Genomic DNA, 21,728 nt, shown 5'->3' with positions numbered 1-21,728 from the left:
ATTTACCTTTCTTCTCATGAAACAACGTATGTGGACATAAATATCTTACCTGGAAACACACAGCCTTGTTGGGAGTAGCCTGCACAAAGACAAGGAGGTGTGAGAGTACAGGAAGCAGAAAAATACCTTATTTGCTGACATATAGCATTTATGTGGAGGAGAATTATATTAGAACAAGGCCCAAGAGGCAGATGGTGCCAGATGTAAAGGGTCTTGAATGCCAAGTAGAAGAGTTTCAACTTGACTTAATAGGTACATTATTCCTTTTCTTGGCAAGTCATTATACGAAAGGGTAAGGGAAAGGGAAGATTCAAAGATGAACAGGGTACCACTGTAGGTTTTTTAATAAAGGAGGATGTGATCAGATCTATAAGTAAAAGATTATTCTGGCAGAGGTATGAAGGATGGATTGGAAAGGATGGAGAACATGGAGGTGTGAAGGCCTTAAAGGAGACTATTATGAGTAAAAATAGATTTAATATTTCAAAAGTTTTATGTACCAGAATCCTAAGCAGTTACCATGATAGTGACTGTAAACCATTTAAGCTCATCTATTCTTGCAAGTTTCTAGGTTCTGACAGTAAGCTAACCTAAGTCGACCTTTACTAATAGAATTGTAGATGTAATAGAACTGCAGATGGATGTATGAACATTCACATCGTTAAAGACTGCTCCATGGATAACATGAGCAGAAAATAAAAGTGCCTTGCTTGTGTTGTTCAGAGCTTTAATATGATACACTATTGACTGACTGTGTTTGATTAATAAGCTATTAAATAAAAGTCTGCAGCTAATTCAGACAATGGAATATGTTATGGTGGATTTCTGTCACCACCAATGCACTCATTACAAATACCATAATTATGAATGAAAAGCCATTAGATAGAGAGACAGGAAACTCAATTTAAAATTCTGCTACATTTTGCCCACTTGTATGAAATGTACTCTAAACTTTATTTGGAATACAAAATTTTCATGCAACAAAAACCTTTTATAAAAGAGACACTCATAAAATGTTGGTGGAATGGGGTATGTCTGAGAGAGGTTGGTCAGGGAGAAAGCCCTTGTGCATTTCCTGAGAAGAGAAGTAAAAGATGCCTTGAAAATAGAATTGTGATTATAGAAGGCCTTTCAATACAGTTTCTGATGCTTATAATAAGATGAGATATTGTTTACGCATACCCTGGAGCATGTGTGCTTTTATTCTAATTTTTATGAATAAGATGTGCTTGTCTATGAGGCTGTCTGGGTTAAAATACCTTCCTTGAAGCACTGCGAGACTGGAGATCATTAACCCATTCTATTATGCCATCCATCTCATGTACATATTAATGCATCTAGGTGTTAGAATGGATAAAGTTCTAGACTTGGAGGCAGGAAGGCCTGAGTTCAAATCCCAGCTCAGACCCTCTTTACCTGTGTGATTCCAGGGAAGTCACTTAACTTGGCTTAACCTCAATTTCCTTATTTGTAAAATGGACATACTAAAATAATGCCAACGTGGCAGGGTTGTTGTGAGGATCAAAGGACGCAGCATATGTAAAGCACGTTGCAAATGTTAAGGTCCCATATAAATGCTAGCTATTATTGTTGTTAATCTGAGGGTCCTAGAACATTATTCTTGGCGGTACTTGTTTGCAATATCTTTGTTTCATTTGATAAAGGAAGGACGAGAGATGTGTGCACTACAAATTTTACCATGGCCAGTATCTGCATAATTTGTCCATGGGTTAGCAGCTGCACCTACTGTCAACCAAGGCAGTTTCCTCATTCTTTGGTGCTTTTACTTCATGGGATATTGACCCATATAGAATTATTTTATATAAATATATATATATATAAAACATAGTTATTAGCAAACACTTAAGTACTGACTATATAGAAGATTCAAGTTCCAGTTCTTTGCTAGCTATCATTATTATATTAAGAGGTTTGTTAGATCTAAGAGCAATAGTAACAGTGGTAGTCTGGATGATGTCACTGCTTTATATACCTTTAGGTCGTATTAATGCCATCTATGGCTGGTTTCCTAAAGGATCTATTATACTAGATTTCTTTCTTGCATTTTTTCCCTATTTCTTTTTTAGTCATCAGACAGTTGACAATATGCTACTACAGTAGCAGAATACCATAACACTGGCCCCAAGGAAATTTTTAAATGCTCATAGTTATAAGTACAGATTCATATATGACCTCGATATTAATCTCTAATTCACGGTGTTATGCTGACTCTGTAAAAGATGATCAGCAAGTAGTGAAATTTTTGGCTACTGAAACTTATAAAGACTGTCTACAAAGACATTGGGGCCAACTAGGTGGCACAGTGGATAGAGCACCAGGCCTGGAGTCAGGAAGACCTGAGTTCAAATTCAGCCTCAGACACTTACTAGCTGTGTGACTCCTGGCAAGTCACTTAACCCTATTTGCTTCAGTTTTCTCATCTGTAAAATGATCTGAAGAAGGAAATGGCAAACAACTCCATTATCTTTGTCAAGAAAGCCCCAAGTGGGGTCTCAAGGAATCGAATGTGTCTGAAAATGACTGAACAGCAACAAAGACTTGGGAAATTCTTTATCACAGGCTAGGGCACAGCTGTCAAGCATGTAGCCAGTGGGCCACGTGCAGCCCACAATATTGCCAAGTGTGCCAGAACCAGATCAAATGTCACTGGGAAAAATTTAAAACAAATAAAAATGCAACAAAACATAGATAATGTTAATATGTAGTTTTCTAAATTAATACTTAGTCCCCATGGATCCTTACGTACAGGTTAGCAACCCCATTTTTATTTGACTTTGACACCTCTGGATTAATGCATGGAAGGGTTGTGATCTGTGTCGATAGAGGAAGTACCAACACCTGTGTCATCACAAACATTTAGGAGTATTGAAGTTGCTTGACAACAACAATAATAGGAAATGTTAGTAATAGCAGGTGATAGTTTATGAAACACTTAGTGTTAATTATTTATATTGACCCTCATATCCATTCTGTAATGTAGACAGAACATGTATTACCATTCACATTTTATAGATGAGGAAACTGAGGCTCAGAGAAGTTGTAATCTGCCTAAAGTGACAAGATTATGCCTGGTACACAATAAGTGCTTAATAAATGCTTAGTGAATGAATGTTAAGCTGATGTGATATAATTTTATTGTTTGATATCACTTTTTTTATAGTTCAGGACTAAACCTTGCTAAAATTGAGGTATAGGTGAAGGTTTTTCTTTGGTATCCCCCTAAATTCCTTTATCACTTCCTCCTTGATTTTAGTATTTTAGTCCCCTACTTGAAGGTGCCTCAACAAATCCCCGATAGGATATTAATAATGGCTTAAGGGATTTCCCTTCCCAGGAATTTTAGAAGATAACTCTTTGATATTTAAAAATCTTTAAGACAAAACCTGGAAAGACTTAGATGAACTGATGCAAAGTGAAGCAAGCAGAACCAGGCAAACATTCTCCACAGTAGCAGAAATACTGCATGATTATCAACTATGAATGACTTAGTTATTCTCAGTAATACATTGATCTAAGACAATTCCAAAGGATTCATGATGACAAATGCTATACACCTTCAGAGAGAGAGAGAACTGATAGAATCTGAGTGCAGATTGAAACATACTGTGTTTACTTTCTTTTTCTTGGTGGTTTTATTGGGGAAGGGAAGAGGGTTTCTGTTTTCTTCTGTAATATGACTAATATGGAAATATATTTTGCATGACTGCACATATACAACCTATTTCAAATCATTTGCTTTCTCAAGGACGGGGGAGGAGAGGGAGGGTAGGAGAGAATCTGGAACTTAACATTTTAAAGGATGAATGTTAAAAAATTGTTTTTACATGTACTTGGAAAAATATAAAAGACTAAAGAAAAACCTTCAAGACAACAAACTTCCAAAGGTGGCATTCCACAACCACTGCATTGGACAATAAAGGCGCTTTTAGAGCACGTGCTATTTTAGATCTTCCCTGGGCTCCTCCAGGAGCAGTTGCCTGATTATATCATAACTTAAATCATTATATCATAATGAGTTCCTGCTCATGCCTCTCCAAACAGATTCATTCATTCATTCCTTCAATAAATATTTATTAAGTAGATACTATGTGCAAGGTCATCAAGTTTTTGAAAGGAACCATACATTCTTTTTCTGTTAGGTCTCCTCTGCCCAGAATGTATATGTATAATACAGTATTCTTTGCCTGCTAATATTAACCTTTGTATCACTTTGTATCAGACTTTCATCACTTCTTTGATAATGTGGAAGGAAATACCAGGAATTCAGCACAGATGGACATATATGGTAGTTACAAGTTCTTAATTACTTTTTTCTGGGCAATTGGATCTAATAAAAATAAGAATATTAACGGCAGTGTCACAAATAAAACAATGGTAGCACACGCCTCTGGTGTCAGGGACATTGATAACATGCTGGATTTATAAAGTACCTTGCTTCCAAAAGATGCTTAACTTTGCAAGTAGTGTCCCATTATTTATTTATTTTTATTTCTGTAAGGTAGAAGCAAAGCATGTATAATCAACTGCTTTCCAACTGAGAGGAGACCTTTAGACCAAGCTTATCACCTTCTGAATCGTAGAAAAGACCCATTAAGACTGAACTTCTGTTCCATAAATCTGCTAATATTTCTATTCGGATGTCCCTCCATCACCTCAAATAAAATTTATATAAGACTGAATTTTATATCTTTTCTCCAAGATTAATTTCTTTCCTTACTTGCTTCCATTAATGATCATAATCTTTAGTCATCTGGGTTTGAAACCTTACAGTCATCTGTGAATATGTCCTCTCCCTTGGCCTCAGGCAGCCCATATACAATCAACTTAAGTCTTTCATAATGCTATTGATTATATACGCCTTTTTATGTATTCCCATTGCTGTCCCCTTAGCTCACTTTATGCCTGGACCACAGGTCCAGGCCTATCCTTCAATCTTCCTTAAACACTGCTGATAGATGGATCTTCCTAAAATATTTTGTAAAGCACATCACGATCCTGAAAAAACCCATCATTATCTTTTCCCCTCCAACTTGAATTCTACCATTCATTCAAGATGCATCTTTGGAAGTCTTCCCTGACCATCCCAGGACATACTGATTTCCCCTTTCCCCATAATTTTTATTGTCTTTGCTATTCGTTTGGTGCTTCTACATTGTTTTGTTAGTTGTCTTTTTATATGCATCTCTTATCTCCACAACTAGATTGTAAACTCCTTGAAGTCAGGGATTGTGGCTTACATTTCTTTGCATTGCAAGTATTGCCATGTAGTGCTTTGTACTTAGTAGGAACATAATACATGTTCTTTTGTTGATCAGTTGTGCCAGAGGACTGGAGTGTTGGAGGTGAAATGTTTCTGCTTTTTACTGAGTTATAAAAGGGAGGGCTGAAGATAATTGCCCTTGGTCCCCTTACTTTAGTACTGAAGTCGTGGTATCTAAATCTTGGAGTGTTTGTCACAAATGGGGAAGGGGACAACTGAGGCAACTTGTAGAACTGGTCTGACACTGGAATTTGAATGGACCGTATCCTAGGTATTCCTGCGTGTGTAACTAAATTCTCCATTGCTTGGGGTCCATACCCTCTCAAAGTATATCTCTAGCCTTGACTTTTTCTTGAGTTCCAGACTTGAATGTTCAACTATGTGCTAAAATATCTTTATCTAGAGGTCCCACTGACACACTCATATGACTGAACTTATTATCTTTCCTCTCTAACCAGCCCCTTCCTTAACTTCCTTATGTCTTAGTCCATCAGGCCTAGGTCTAGGTGTAATTCAGACCAGCAGTGCTGCTCCTCCCCTTCCCCTGGGGTGGCCAGGATGGACTCTAAACTCAGACCCAGGCCCATAAAATGAAGACCCCCTTCAAAAGGACCAATAACCCCTTCTCCCATCATCCAAGCAGGTGCTTAGACACACACACACACACACACACACACACACACACAGACACACACACATCTGGCTTTGCCCATAACTTACCCCCTTGAAAGCTCTGAGTTTCATTATTCATTTGTCACCCACTCTTAGGACTTTTCCTGTTTCCCTCCTTGTTCCTGTAATAATCAATCCCCAGTGCCTTCCTCCCATTCTTTCATTCCCATCCTTCTCAATCCTACTCTGCTCCTTCCATTGTGCCCCCCAGAATTCCAATTACTTAGTGACTAAACTTTCCTTTTTGTTCTGGACCTCTTTTACTCACACTCCTTCTATCCGCTAACCCTAACTGAATTCCACCAGCCAGCACTGCATCCCAGGTATCTTCTCCAGCACTGGATATGCTTTTCCTCTCACTCTCATCCCACTGGTCCTAGAAGGGAAACCAGAATACTCTTTCTTCCCTAATGGCTGTTTCAGATTCCTCTAGCACTCAGCAGCTTTCTCTCCTCGGCAATCCATTCAATCAAAATTTTCTACCTGATCCAAATTATGGAGGCTGGAGTATATGGACCCCCAGGCCAATTTCCTCTCCTTTCTCAAGGAGGTTAGCATTTGGTTCATCTTCCTCTCCTCTGTAATACCTGCCCTTGTACAAAGATACTTTAATATTCACATAGATGCTCCCTTGAACTTTATAACTTTCTAATTCTGCAGCCTACCTAAGTCCTATGATCTATACTTTCACCACCTCAGGCACACATAAGGATGATTGCCAGGCCTAGAGGCCTGTGGGCTACCTGAGTCTTCCCTTACCTCTATCGGAGGTCTTCGGTTGGCCAAACCGGATGCTCATATGAGAGAAAGGACGTTCCAGAGTCGAACAAGGGTTGAGCTTTATTTCAGGGTCTAGTTACAAGTGCAGGGGAATTCTTCCTTAGGAGGGAGCGAAGAATCTCCCAAGGAGGCAAAGATCTTACAATAAGAGATTGGAAGTAGAAGTATAAGTGGGGAGAGAGGGGGAGGGGAGAGAGGAGAGAGGAAAAGCGGAGCCTTGTGTCCTGTCCGCTCCGCGCCCCTCCGCCCAAGAGCGCTTTCAGGCTTTCCTGATCCTACTTAAACTCTCCAGCAGCATAGTTTGCATCTGAATACCGTGCTGTTAGATAACAATAGTGTGCCCAGATCCGGGACAATCTGAAGGGCGGGGAGAGCTCTCTCCCATCACGTTTCTCACGGGAAGAGGCGGAAATACACGAGATAGCTTGGTTCACCTCGATTCCCAGTCGTTTCCTGGGGGGTCTCGTGAGAACTCTAAGATTTAGAAGTTCCCACCTTTACCTGCCCGAGACTGTCCACCTGGAATTGAGCTTCCATCCCCAGCAGATGATCATGTACTAAATCTCACCATTATCCACAAGTATTCAGCTTCCCTAATTTGAAATTCTGATATTTCTCTATCTAACCATAATCTCCTATCAGCACACCTCCCTTTATGGCTTGCCTCACTTACAATGAATTCCCCAAATCACTGAGAACTCCAATCCCTCCACCCTTCAGTATTTTCTCAGGCTCAGACCCATGTTCTAACTTCTTTTTCCTCCTCCAGTCTCAACCTAATAGCCATTTTGTTTCTACTTGATTTTGGAATAGATTATGACCTTTTAAGGAGGATTGTGACTAATCATTATGTTGGCTGCCCTTGAATTTCTTTCCCCTTTATCCTGTGGCTGCTCATCTTTTGCCAAACTTTAGCCCTGGATTACTTCCACCATCTGCCTCCTCTGTCACCACTCACAAGAACTTCAAAAGACCTTAGCTTGAAAAGGTCAAGGTCACTGCATCCTGGGCCATCTCCAGTTGTCCTGATCTACATCTGGCCCCCGGACCCAGATGACTCTGGAGGAGAGAATGAGGCTGGTGACTTTTTACAGCCCTCCCTCACTTAAGTCCAATTCAATTGCAAGTCATAGCATCACCTTCTTGATGTCACGATTCTCTTCGAGAACAAAGGACAAACCACACAACTCCTCACAAACTGCTGAGTACGGCTGGAGGAAGTCTCACAACTATGCTGACCGGCTACTTTACAAATCCATGTTACCCATCCTCAATGGGCTTTCACTGAAGCAAGGCAGGGCTTTTATTCCTCCTGAATTGATTCCTTATCTTACTCCCCTAGGAAACTATTTCAAACATTTTCTTTCATTCTAAGCCTCCAATCTCCCCATCGCACTGCACAGCCCTCTGAGCTGAGGACCAGATTCTCTTTCCTGAGAAAACTGAGGCCATTGGAGTTACGTTCTCCCTTCTCCCCTTCTCCCCTTCTCTTTAATCTCAAAACCCTTTTACATCATCTCTCCCCATTTCACCTTGTCTGATAAAGAGGTGGCTTTTCTCCTAGCCAAGGTCAATCTTTCTGAATGTACTCTTGATCCCAACCCTTCCCACATTCCTCAGAAGATTAAATCTTTAATAATCTCTTCTTTCTCCCGGGACTTTCAATCTTTCCTTCCTGCCTTCCTTCCATATTGCTTTCAAACACTCCCAAATCTTCCATCCTCTAAAAACCTTCACTAGGCCCTATTATCCTCTCAAGTTATTGTCACATCTATTTTTTCCCTTTCTCAGCCCAACTTCTGAAAAAGCTATTTATACTAGCTGCCTCTGTTTTTTGTTGTTTCAATTATTCCTCAGCCTTTTGGTTCTGTGGCTTCTGACCTAATCATTCAACTGGAACTGTCCTCTCCAAAGGTACCAATGATCTTTTTTTCTTTCTTTTTAAATTTATTATATACACAGCAGAACATCAAGGGATGATTCTATACTAATCCACAAATTTCCATTTCAGATTATTTATCTTTTTTTTAAAAAAAAAACACTATATAATAAATACTACCCATTGTTTTTTTTTTTTTTTTAACACTATTCAGCTTTTCTATACTTCTAAGTTTTCTTTTGAGCTCTGTGGTGCACTTTGTGCTTTTTCCTCCCTCCTGCTCCACCCTAGAGAAGGTTACAATTAAACATGAATATATATATATATATATATATATATACACACATACACACACATATATGTAAAACCACACTACACATACTTCTACTTATGAGTTCTTTCTCTTGAGGATGATAGCATCTTCCTTCCTAGGTCCAAGTCTTTCCATGTTTTTCTAAATATCAGCCAGTTCATCACTTCTTATAGCAGCACAGTCGTAGTCCATTACAATCATATACCACAACTTATTTAGCCTTTTCCCCAACTGAAGGGCAACTCTCATTTTAACCAAGCCGATAGGTGTAAGATGATATCTCAAAATTGTATTAATTTGCATTTTTCATCAATAATGATTTAGAGCATTTTTTCATAAGACTAGATATAGTTTTGTTCATTTCCTTTGACCAATGGTCTCTTAATTGCCATATTCGAAGGGTCATTACTTAGTTGTCATCTGCTGTATTTGACGCCGTTGGCCACACTCTCCTCCTGGGTTTGTGCATTACCAGTCTCTTCTGGTTCTCCTCCTATCTGTCTAACCATGTTCTGTTCAGTTTCCTTTGTGGGTTCATCATGCATATGCTCTCCTAACTATGGGTATTCCCCAAGATTCTGTCCTGAGCCCTCTTTTCTTCTTTCTAGGTGACTTAATCAGTTCCTATGGGCTTAGCTTTATGCAGGTGACTTCAGCATGTGCTGGTAAATGTTCTCTCAATGTAAATGCATGCACAACCCACTTTTAAGTTTAATCTGCATCATTAACATTTCCTCCATCACTTTCTTAAGTCTAGACTATCAACAAGACAATAAAATAGGCCCTGATTTGTAGTGTTTCCCTATTTCTGAGATGTAAATGTTCATGCTGAAAATTTAACAATCAACTCTTCTGTGTAAAATAGCTCCAGCACATCCCTGTATGAATGTAATTATACATATATTACATATAATGCTATGTATATATCCAGCCTCAGTATGTCATATATTGTATAAAATCTACTTATGTATATAATACAATCTATTATACTATATACTTTATATAAGTATAATAAATATGTTATATAATTATTAAATTAGTATATGATGTAAATATGGTGTACTGAGGTTGGATATATTATGTAATATATTACAATAATATAATAAATAAGAGGCATATGATATGCATATTACATTGTGTATTATTATAGCACATGTAATATATTGTAGATATGGTATAAGCATTATGTATATAACGGTGGATAGACTCAGCTTCCTGAGTTCAGATCTGGCCTCAAACACTTACTAGCTGTGTGGCCCCGGGCAAGCCACATCATCCTGTTTGCCTCAGTTTCCTCATCTGCAAAAGGACCTGGAAAAGGAAATGGCAAACCACTCTGGTATCTTTGCCAGGAATATCCCCAATGAGCTGTGTACAACTGAAAGGACTGAATAACAACACATACAGTATATGATTGTTGCAATGTAATATATACAGTGTATATTATCACTAGACTGTAATGTGTGTAATATTGTATGCATAGAATATGTATAATATATGTATAAAACATGTGGATTTTATGTGTATACCTGGATGTATACATTATACACACATATACAATGTATCCATAAACGCACACCAGGAGCCAGTTCACACACAAGAGCCGATGGTTCAGTTTTCGGTGTGAACACGTTATGTATATGGATATAGATACATTGTATCTCTGTATCACATCCATATACATCTATATGCTTTATGTATGCTCCCACCCTCAGTCAGGCTGCCCCTGCCTCTTCTCTGTCTCCGGGCAGGCCATGACAGAAGCAGCCCTGTGCCATAGGAGAGGGAGCTGTCCCTCGGCTGGGGCTGAACAGCCTTCTCTCCTCTCCAGCTCCTGGATCCCCCGGACCCTGCTCGCCCCGGCGGCTGTTCCACTGGTGACCACTAGAGGCCGCTAGAGCTACTTCTCCCCACAACTCCACGTGCACGCCGCGCGCTCCCGAGGCCAGCCCGGGGGGCGTCCCTGCGCGCGACCCAGGACCTCTGGGCGGCCCCGCCCCCCGACCGTGCTACGGAGCCGGCCGAGGGACAAAAAGCCTCTCTCCTCGTTTCTCTTCCGCCCGTGGTCTCCCTCGGGATCCCGGGAGGCGGGTGCGAGTCCTGGGCTGGGACTCCTCCCCTCGGGCCCGGCGAGGCCCCGGCTCGCCCTGCTCTTTCTCCTCCTCCTCCTCCTCCTCCTCCTCCTCCTCCTCCTCCTCCGCCCGGATGCTGCGATGGTTGATCGGCGGAGGCCGAGAGCCCCAGGGACTGGCCGAGGTAAAGGCCCCCCGGGTCTGGCGGGAGAAGGGCTGCCCTCGGACCCGGGGCCGGAGCGGCCGGACTTCCGGCCCCTGGGAAAGCCCCCGACCCCACTCCCCGCCCCCCCGGGGCTCCCCCGTGGCTGTGCTTGTTTGTAGGGCGGGCTGATGCCGAGGGTGACGGGGTGGAGCCTCGGGCCGGGAGCTTCCCCCCTCCGGGCATTTGTACGCCCCCTGCCAGGCGCCAGGCTGGGGGGCTACGGTGTCCAAAAAGTGCCCACGCCCACCAACCAAAAGCATTTATTAAGTGCCTGCTGTGTGCAGTGCCCCCCTCGAGTCCGAGCTGAAATCCCCCCTCTGCAGGACGCCTTGTCCAGGCTCTCGGTGATCATCCACAACTGAAGGGAGCCCTGGTTCAGCCTGCTCTGTGCCAGGCTCTGTATGAGTCACCTGGAGGGGTAGGGGGTGAGGGAAGGAAGGCCAAGCCTCCATTAAATGGCCCCCACGCCGCGCCCCGGGCTTCACCAATGCCATCTCTAGCAGGGAGGGGCTGTGGTTATTATCCCTCCTTACAGTCCAGGAAACTGAGGCAGACCTGCCCAGGGTCACAGGCTCGTACCTGGCTGAGGTCGACTCCAGCTGCCCCTCCACCAAGACACCTGGCTTGTTTGCGTGGTTCTTTCATGTTTTCTCCCTCATTAGACTGTCAGCTCCCTGAGAGCAGGGACTGTCTTTTTTGCCTTTTTCTTTATTTTTTCCCCAGTTCTTAGCCTGGCACGCGGTAGTCCCTTAGTACGTGCTTGTTCATTTGATTTAATTGCTGCCTTTGGACCAGACACAACTTTTTAAAGCAATGGAAAGTACTCCCCCTGAAGACTTTTGGGAGTACTCTAAAAGTCAGCTGATACTGAAACCTTTTGTTGTCTGCTCAAAGACCACAAGTTCGGCCAGTCCTGAGACAGAAGCTTTGCAAGCATCTTATTTCTTCCTGAACTTCCCAGTACGTGGCACCACCAGGATTCTCCAACATGAATCTGTCAATTAAACAATGATTATGTGTCTAACGCATACATGCTAAGCTCTGAGTATACAAGTGTATGAATGTACATAATTGTATATTACGAAGAACAAATGAATACATTCAAATTAAAAATAAGACAACTAGGCTTTAGCAATGGAAAGTCTTGGGAAGGCTTAATTGAGAAGTTAGTGCTTGAACTAGATTTTGAAGATCTGTAAGATGAGTGTATTCCATTCGTGGGATAGCCAATGCAAGGCATGGAAATGGGAGTTGGAGTGCTTGCTCTGTGTGAGGAACAGAGAAGGCTAATTTGGCTGGTCTGTGGAGTTGAGAGAAGTGGAATAATGTGTGGTTGGATGTACAGGTTGGGACCAGATTATGAAGGAATTTAAAAGCCAAAGAGAGGAGTTATTGGAGCAGTAAGGAGCTATTGGAGTTCATTGAATAGTAGAGTGACATGATTAGGCTTATTTATACTTTAGGAATATTACATTGGCAGCTGTGTGGCAGATGGTTTTTAGCGGGGAGAGACTTGAGGTAAGAAGACCAACTAGGACCAACAATTGGTCTGATTAAGAATTGATTAAGGGCCAACACTTAGGTGGTAGCCATGTAGTAGAGGGAAAGAGTCAGATTTGAGAGATGCTATGGAGGTAGAAATGGCCAGAGTTGGCAACTGACTGATCATGTGAGGTGAAGGAAAGTAAAGAGTTAAGCATAAGACTGATGTTATGCACCTAGGAAATTGGAAGAATGGTACTTTTGACAGAAATTGGGAACTTTGGGAGAAAATACATTCTTTTGTGGACAAGATGAATTTGATATTTCTCAAAGATATCTACTTCAAATGTCCAGTCGGGATTCAGAACAGCTCAGTAGAGAGAGATAGGTGCTGGATGTATAACATCTGTTAAGTCACCTGCATCTACAATCTGAACCCATGGGAATTTATGAAGTCACCCGAAAGAGGGTAGAAAGAGAAGTAAAGAGGGCCCAGGACAAAGCCTTAAGGAACATCTGTGGTTATGGAGCATGATAAGGATGATGAACCAGGAGTAGTCAGATAAGTAGGAAAAGGAGAACTGGGAGAGCGATGTCATGAAAACTAAGAGAGGAGAGAGTATCCAGGAGGAGAATGAGGCCAACCATGATGAATGCAGCAGATGGGTCAAAAAGGGTGAGAACTGAGAAAACAAGGAACACGGTTGGCATAAGAAATTACAATTCTGGAAAATAGTGTGTCCACTGAGTAGACCTGGATGACTGTGGTCCTTCCTAGCTATCTCCTCTGGTGAAATTAAGTCCTGGAGGTGTTGCCTGGGACCATTTTTCTCCAGGCCAAAATGGTGCCTTAATGCAAGGATGCTGTGGACCTGGGTTCTGATCAATTTGTAGTCCTTCAGGTATAGTTATTGGTAGGTTTATAATTCCACATAAACAATAATACAGGAAGATCAGTTGTCTTGCTCTCTGTCCATATGAACTTGAGATCACTGCTCTAACTAATATATACATCCCACCCATATTAGTATGACTCATTACCAGTTTCATCATCAAGATTCATAAAAATAACTCACTTCTGCAGTGTCCAAAGAGAATGTCAACTCTTATTTTTAAGGGATAGATAGGAAAATGTTTCCACATTGTTTTGATTTTGGTCATTTCACTACTTTATCATAGGACAGAGAATTTGTAAAGAAAAAAAGAAGTGAATCTCAGAAATACTGATTCTGGCTTTTGATTCCTGAGTTTTTCAAAGTTATATTACTACAGCCAAATATCATGTCTGTTTGCTGGCCCATTTAGAGCAAAAATAGTTATTTCTGATGTAATTTCTATTGCACAGCAATTACAGTTTCTAAATTTTGGAAAAATAATTTATGCATATTTAAAATGAATTATGAATATGTACTGTTAATATGTACAGCTTTGGGTAATTCACGCCAACAAGTTTTTCCTCTTCCCTGAACTGAGTTAGAAGAAATAGCTGTGTATGAGATATTGAACATGTAATAATACATAATGCTTATTCTTACTCTTATGGATGTCTTTTTTTTTCTTTTATTTCTTTGACCACAAGAAATCTGTTTCTACGATGACCACCTCAGAAGCAGCCCTCTGAGAGTAAACAACCTTTTTGGGCATTATTATTGTGACTCAAATATGTATATTTTTATGAGATATGAAAAAATGTGTTCTTTGAAGTCAGCAATCCATCAATTGAGGTTACAGAAAATGACATACCGTATTAGAACATGAATTCCTGTGACTTTTTAAACTTAGTATTCTGAATATCAGTATTTTAGGCTATGCGTAGTGTTCACCGATTCTTAAATCACAAATCGTTCTTTTTCCATGTTTTTTTTTTTGGCTCCCAAGAAGTCTCCAGTACAGACAATAGGTGAGGAGCAGACGCAGAATCCCTACACTGAGCTGCTCGTGCTGAAAGCGCATCACGACATTGTCCGATTTCTGATACAGTTAGATGACTACAGGTGAGAAACTTTCTCCTTTCTGTGTTGTTTGCAAAGAATCTTCAAGAAATCCATCAAGATACTTCAGAAACCAACCCAGCTTTTCCTAATGCTCTCTTTAGGTGATGGTAACATTTGAAAATAGAATTTGACTGCGTGAGGCAGATTTTTACCATCTAGTTTCCTCTATGTAGTTACAACATTCTTTATAAAGTAGTTATAGCCAAGTTATAGCCAAATATAGCCATATTTATTGGTAGATCATATATTACATGGGTATAACTTTACTTTCCTAATAAATGTAATGGCAGGGCGATTAAGGATCTATATCCTCCCAGTTATGTGTAAGTAACTATTTAATATATAGGTCATCCTTACTCTTGGGTTTTTCTAACATGGAGGCCTCTCAGAAGTTCTAGAAGAGTTTTTGTTTCCTTTTGAACTAAATTTCCAAAGAATAACGGACCCATTAGGAGGGGGGATTGTTTGTCATTGGGCTGATGGTTCTGAATCAGCCAACTACATTTAGTCCCTAGTTATTCATTTATTGACTATTTATCAAGAGCCTACCACTTGTGGAACACTATTGTAGGTACTAGAGAGATAGATGCAAAGTTTAAGTAAGACACGTTTTTGGAGCTTAAAATGTCATGTCACTAGCTGAAATGTGATAGCACTTGGGGCAAGGGGTGTTTCTGACATATTAGATGGGAACTTCTTGAAAGCAAGGACTATTTTTTGCCTTTCTTTGTACTTAATTAGCAAATTGAATTACACATAACAGGTGCTTCAGAAGTGCTAGGTGACTGACTGACATGTCAGTTCTTACCACAGCGTGAACTACCTGTGCATAGGGCCAGCCTTTTCCTTTTTCCAAATGGTATCCAGATAGCAAATATCGGGAACCCCAGCTGTAGATCATCCATGGTTCAATTAGATGTTAACTTTTTTTAAAAGATAGAAATACTTTTCCACTTTACATTCAAATTTAAGAAGAGAGGTGGGAACATTAGTAAGCCTACCTAGGGAGTCACCTCACATTACCGGAAGGGAAACAGTGTCACATGAAGATGAGGAGGAAGGGAATTCCCATCCTAGGAGGCATTCCTGAGCCTTCTGTGTTATTTTTACATGTTATTGAAGTAGGATCTTATAGCATGGCTTCTTGTACCTTGAAAATTAGCCTTACTTATGCATCAGCAATCTCTAGGATAGCACTACTGCACCTTTGTTTCAACTAAGTGATTTGAATGCTTAGAAAGAAACTTGCTTTTCTACGTTCCAGGTACTGTTTCTCACACATGGTGGCACAGCCCTGTCTTATCTAACTAACTAATTCTACACCATGATGGTACAGCCTTGTCTTATCTAACTAACTAATTCTGCACACATGATGGTACATCAGCTGTCTCTGGGCCTTTGTGTTGTCTCTCCCCCTTTCTCCTTCCTCACCCTTGCCTCTTAAAATCCCAGGATTTCTTCACAACAGCTCAAATCCCACCTGCAGAAAAGTTCTTTTAAAATCTCCTCATCTTCTAGTGCCTTCCCATCCATTTACTGAAGTTACCATCCATTTACTCTGTGTGCCATCCATTTCCTTTGTCTGTACCTATGTATATATGTGTGTATATATATATATATTTATATACACAATGTCTCCCCACTAAAATATGAGCAGGGATGACTTTTGCTTTGTCCTTCTACCCCCAGTGCTTAGTAAGTGCCTGGCACATAGTATATGCTTAAGAAACGCTTGTTAATGGATGGATTAGATGATAATATAAGTTTCAGAGGTGGTTAAATGGCTAGCTCTAAAGAAAAAAATTAATGACCATTAATGATAATTAATTTGGAGGAAGGCCGCTCATTATGCACCCCGTGGATATGTTCTGAGTTTTTTGCTCTTGAGCATTTTTGCCAGTGACTTGAATAAATGAATTGCTTCTCAGATTGTCATAAGATCCATAGTTGAGAAGGATAGCTAGGATACTGGATGACAGAATCAGGGTTCAAAAAAGATCTTCGGGGGTCAGAGCATTGAACCAAATTTGATCAGGTGAAATTTAACATGGATAAGTTAAAGTATTTTGAAAGCAGCATGATAAATAAAGGGGTTACCATGCTGGGCTTGGAGTCAGGAAGACCTGGGTTCATATCCTACTTCTGACCCTTAAAAGCAATATGACCAGTGGCTAGTCACCTCTGTGAGGTGCAGAGACTTTAAGTCATAGGCAAGTTACAATCATTGCCAGTGGAGGGAGGTCCCTCACTAATTAAGTCATAGGTCCTTTACATAGTAATGTCAGTGCAAAACCTTACACTTATGGAGTAAATTTTTGGAAACACAAATTTGTACAAAGTACCTTTAAGTACAAATTTGGGGAATAATGGTTAGCAGTTTATCTGAAAAAGTTCTGGGGGTTTTAGTGTCCTGAAAGCTCAAGATGAGTCAGGAGTGTGATCGTGTATTAAGAGAAGCCTCATGTCCAGAACTTTGGGAGGAGGAGCCTGTGGGCACCACACTTTCACAAGGGCATTGACAAGCTGGAGAGCATCCGGAGGAGGGCATCCAGGTTGAGGAAGGGCCTTGGTCATATATGGACAGATTGATTAAAGGAACTGCAGATGTTGAGCCTCAGGAGAGGATGGAATGGTGACCTGATAGCTCCCTACAAGCATCTGAAGAAGACATCAGATTTTCTGTGCTCGGTGCTGGAGGACAGGACGCAGTCAGTGGGAGGATGGTGTAAGGAAAATGGAGGCTTGCTGAAAGGAGATGATTAGAGCTCTCCAAAAGTGCAGTGAGCTTCCTTGGCCAGTAGGGGTTTTTGGGCACAGGCTAAGTGGCCACTGGTTGGGTAAGTTATAGAGAGGCTTCTTGTTCAGATCTGTAGCTCCTGGGGTCCTTTCCAGCATTGAGATGCTGTGACAAGGTAGTTCTTTGATAATTAGAGCATTCTGGTCTCTAAACGTAACTGTCTCAAGTCTGTGCCTTGTCCAGTCCATCTTCCACACAATTGCCAGACTGTACCCTTCCCCTGATCAGTAAACTTCAGTGGCTTCTGTTAGTTCCAGGATCAAATACAGACTCACAAGACGGCTCCAGAGCATCCCCTTCACGCACTCTATGAGGCAGCCAAATTGACCCTATCACTTTTCATACAGGATTCTCCATCGCTCATCCCTGTCTTTGTGAAGCTGCCTCCCATGTCTGGAGCACACTCACCTTTGCTCTGAGAATCCCTGGTTTCCCTCAGGACTGAGGCCTTTCCTGACAACAGCTCCTCTTTTGTGGAGATGCCTTTCCACAAAAAAACAAAAACAAAAAACCCTAGCAACAACAGAGCCCAAAGCCCCCTGCGTCCCCCACCCAAATGTATAATTATTTTGTCTGTGCTTTTCTATCTGCATGTGGTTTCCCTTGATAAAACGTGAGCGTCATGAGGGCATGGTCTGTGCCATTTCTTTGTTTGCATACGCAGGGCCTATATCCCGGCACACTGTTGGTGCTTAATAAATTCTGGTTGATTAAATAACAGAGTTTACAGCATTTATTTTTTTCTCTCTCTCACGTATATCACAAAACCTAACCATCACTGTAATCTTTCAGCCTTCCCAGAATGCAGTTTTTTTTCCTTTTGAGTCTGACAAGTTTAGTGTTGTGTCTCCACGAGCTTTTGTTCTGAAAGCATTCAAGAAATGTGAAACAGCTTTTTGAGGTACTTGAGGCATCCTGTTCCACATGATGCAATGTTTTTGTGCAGTATGGGGTCATGGAAGTAGTAGGGACAGGGCTGGGTGGAACATTGTCTCAACAAAGCAATAAGAATCTTAAGCTTTTGTTAAGATTTTACTGCTCTGTATACTCTTATTGGAAGACAGGAAGAGTCCACTTTCCAAACCAAAAGGCAGTTTTATTATGCTCTATCAAACCGTCCTTGCAAGTTTTATAGATGGAAATATGCAAAGGGAATAAGGCATCTTTTTATAAACAATTCTCTATCGTGGAATACATTTTTATAGTCACACTTGCCTGAAAGAACCCAGGATTCCACTGTTCAGTGCTTGTTTATTACAGAAAGTATTTGGCATGATAAAACAAAACACATATCTGAAGCTCTCCTCTAACAGGGATTCTTTCATGAATGTGTTATCATACCAGATTGCATGACATATGCAGCTACAGAAATAACATTGCTTGATGACCCTTTGGCATAAAGCAAGATGTCTGATTGCTAAAGATATCTTCCACTCTAAGGAAGGTGACATGTTCAGGGTCCTTATAGAAGAAGGACTTCTTTTCCTGTGGATTGTGACGTATCCCAGATGTGAATCTCATTTTGTTGATTTAATCAAACTCCAGAACATTACAGGACTTTCTTCAGTGAAATCCGTCATTATATGCAAAAGATTGGTCCAGTAATCCATATAGGAAAAACTCAATGGATGAAAAATACCAGTTTTCCTTATTACATCATGCTGTATGATATCTGGTTACAGAATTAGTTCATCAGTACAAATATTTGAGACAGAAGCTTCATGTAGGAGGTAGACATTGAGCTGGGCCCAGAAATGAAGAAGGAAAGAGAATGGGTTGAATTAGAGTTAGGAAATTGTGTAATGTGTGTTGGAAAATTGTGTAACGTGCATAATAATGCCACACTGTTGTCCTGTACAAAGGTCCACCTTTTCCACATAGCATTATAGTTTCTGAAGGGTCAAAGTTGTAGGTGATCAAAGGGCAGGGGAGAGATATATGGTGGACACAAGCTGGTCGAAGCATATTTCCAGTGCTAGTTCAGGAAGTGGCCCTTGTCCTGGGAAGCACTCACAGTATGCTGACAGCTGCCTCTGACATCTTTCCAGTTTTCTTAAGTTTCATCTCTTCTACATACTCAATAATCCAGCTGTACCACTGACCTTGCTTTTTCTCTCCCACGACACTCTATTTCCCAACTCTATGCCTTTGCTCTGGCTGTCTCCCATTCCTAGAGTTCTCCACTCCTCTACCTCCACTTCTTAGTTTCTCTGGCTTCTTTTAATACAGCTTAAATTCTGTCTTCTGCAAGAGGCCTCCCCACGCTCTCCCTCCACTGGTGTTTTCCCCGCTGATACTACTACCTTCTGCCTACTCTGCATATATCTCGTATATACCTCATTATTGGTACATTTTCTCCCCCGTTAGAATGTGAGCTTGAGAGCAGGTATTATATCTTCTTTATATCACCAGTACATGAGCCTGGTACATTAAGTAAGGGATTAATACATTCTTCTTGACTGTTAACTGACTAACTGCAGCCCCCATTTCCTCAGTGGTCACAGCTACTGAAGGACTGGAAAAGAAAGTTCTCGCCACCAAAATCCTTGATGTTACCAAATGTTTCAGTTTCGTGAATGGATGGGGTTTTATCAGTCAAAGTGATACTTCAGAAGATGTTTCTAAATGAACCTTTTCTCCTTTCTACATTCCAGTCAAGTTGGATTACTTACTCTCCGCATCACCAGGCCTCACCTCATTTGTCCTGCCTTTTTGCCCTAAGAAGTGCTGGGCATCCCCCTCTTTCCTGCAGAGATGATCTCATCCCCAGTAATTACAGTACTAAGAAAGTCTTTTGTTGTTGTTCAGTTGTATCTGACTCTGTGACCCCATTTGGGATTTTCTTGGCAAAGGTACTGCAGTAGTCTTCCATTTCTTTCTGCAGCTGATTTTATAGATGAGGAAACTGAGGCAAGCAGGATTAAGTGACTTGCCCAGGGTCGCAGAGCTAGTAAGTGTCTGAGACTGTATTTGAATTCAGGAAGATGAGTGCTCCTGACTCCAGTCCTGGCACGCTATCCAGGGTGCTGTCTGGCTGCCTCAGAACAAGTGCTGAATAAATGCTTTTTCATTCATTCACTCGTGAAGGCTTTCAGTAAAACAAAAATGTATCCTTGGAAAAGAATGTGGGCTAATCATGTGGTGAGAGCAAGGGATCCCAAATGGGGAGCAAGTTTGCCCCCTTGTCATCTACAACATGTTAAAGAACTTGATGATGGTTTCTCTCATGTTGAGTGGATCCTCAGTAAAGAAAGCACCTCAGGAAGGATGCAAATGTAAGAAACTGAACAAGATGAAAAGGCAAGAATGGGAGATGATCTCCAGTGTTGGAGGGAGTATCCACTTCAGAGATCACTGAGTTGTTGACCTTTCAAACTGTATCTAGATATGGAACCCTGAGGGTCTTAGATGCTGAGTAGTTGAAGTGTTGCCGTGTGCCCTTTTATTGTGATAATTTACTTAGTGGAAAAAAACAGGAATCTCCTTGGATCATTATCGCAATATTTAAGTTGTCTGGAATTCTATTCATTTTAATTCCATAGTATAGTGAAGTTTAAAAAGATGGATGGGATTGTGCATTCTTCATGGTCATTGTAGGCCTAGGCTTGTGGGACGGGTGGTGGACATTTTTGTAATTCATAATTGGAAGAAGAAATGGTGATGAGGCTGACACACAGGATGACTTTTGTGTAATATACTTAACTATTATGTACTTAATCTATGCTTACTTTTTAATGGCCCCCAAACATGCTCAAGCATTTCAGTGATATAGTGATGTTTTACATAAAGAAGATGAGGACATTGATTTTCACCATGCCAGAACTATTTTCCTGAGATATACCTTTAGTTTGCATCTGAGGCAGTGCACTGGACTTGTAATCCAGGGAGACTCGGGTTTCTGTCTCATCCTCACTGGCATTTAGTAAATACTTCTTGACTCTGTGGCAATGGGCATGGCACTTTATCTATCTTAGCTTTAGGTCCCTCATTGGTAAAAAGGAAATAATAGCTTCTACATCTACCTCATAGAGTCGTGAGGGTCAAATGAGACAGAGTTTAAAAAATGAGAATATTATGTAAATGTTGGCTACAAAAAAATGAGTGAACATCTTTTTCTTTTCCCTCACAGAAAAGCCTGGCTATGAAGTATGGAATGAATATAAATTTTTAAAATCTGAATTCATATTTATAGAATAGATAGGAAATGATTTTAGAAGTATTATAATAAAGTGGTATTACTAATACTTAGAAAC

At 40.8% G+C, this 21,728-nt stretch overlaps 1 protein-coding gene across 2 annotated transcripts in view; it reads left to right on the top strand.

Moving 5' to 3' along the window:
* The first annotated feature begins 10,936 nt into the window (after window positions 1-10,936).
* Window positions 10,937-21,728, top strand: part of WDR41 (WD repeat domain 41) — a 63,168-nt gene continuing 52,376 nt past the window's right edge. Inside the window, exons 1-2 of one of the 2 annotated variants that reach the window (XM_072606397.1) lie at window positions 10,937-11,181; window positions 14,563-14,678. In XM_072606397.1, coding sequence (XP_072462498.1) covers window positions 11,131-11,181; window positions 14,563-14,678 — 167 coding nt within the window. In that variant the 5' untranslated portion in view covers window positions 10,937-11,130. The remainder of the gene's footprint in view (window positions 11,182-14,562; window positions 14,679-21,728) is intronic. The other variant, XM_072606398.1, reaches the window with a different exon arrangement.

Source organism: Notamacropus eugenii, chromosome 4 (genome assembly GCF_028372415.1).
Source record: "Notamacropus eugenii isolate mMacEug1 chromosome 4, mMacEug1.pri_v2, whole genome shotgun sequence".
In the NCBI taxonomy this organism is placed as follows: Eukaryota; Metazoa; Chordata; class Mammalia; order Diprotodontia; family Macropodidae; genus Notamacropus; species Notamacropus eugenii.
Note: the sequence above shows the minus strand (reverse complement) of the source record. Positions and strands in the feature narration are given on the sequence as shown.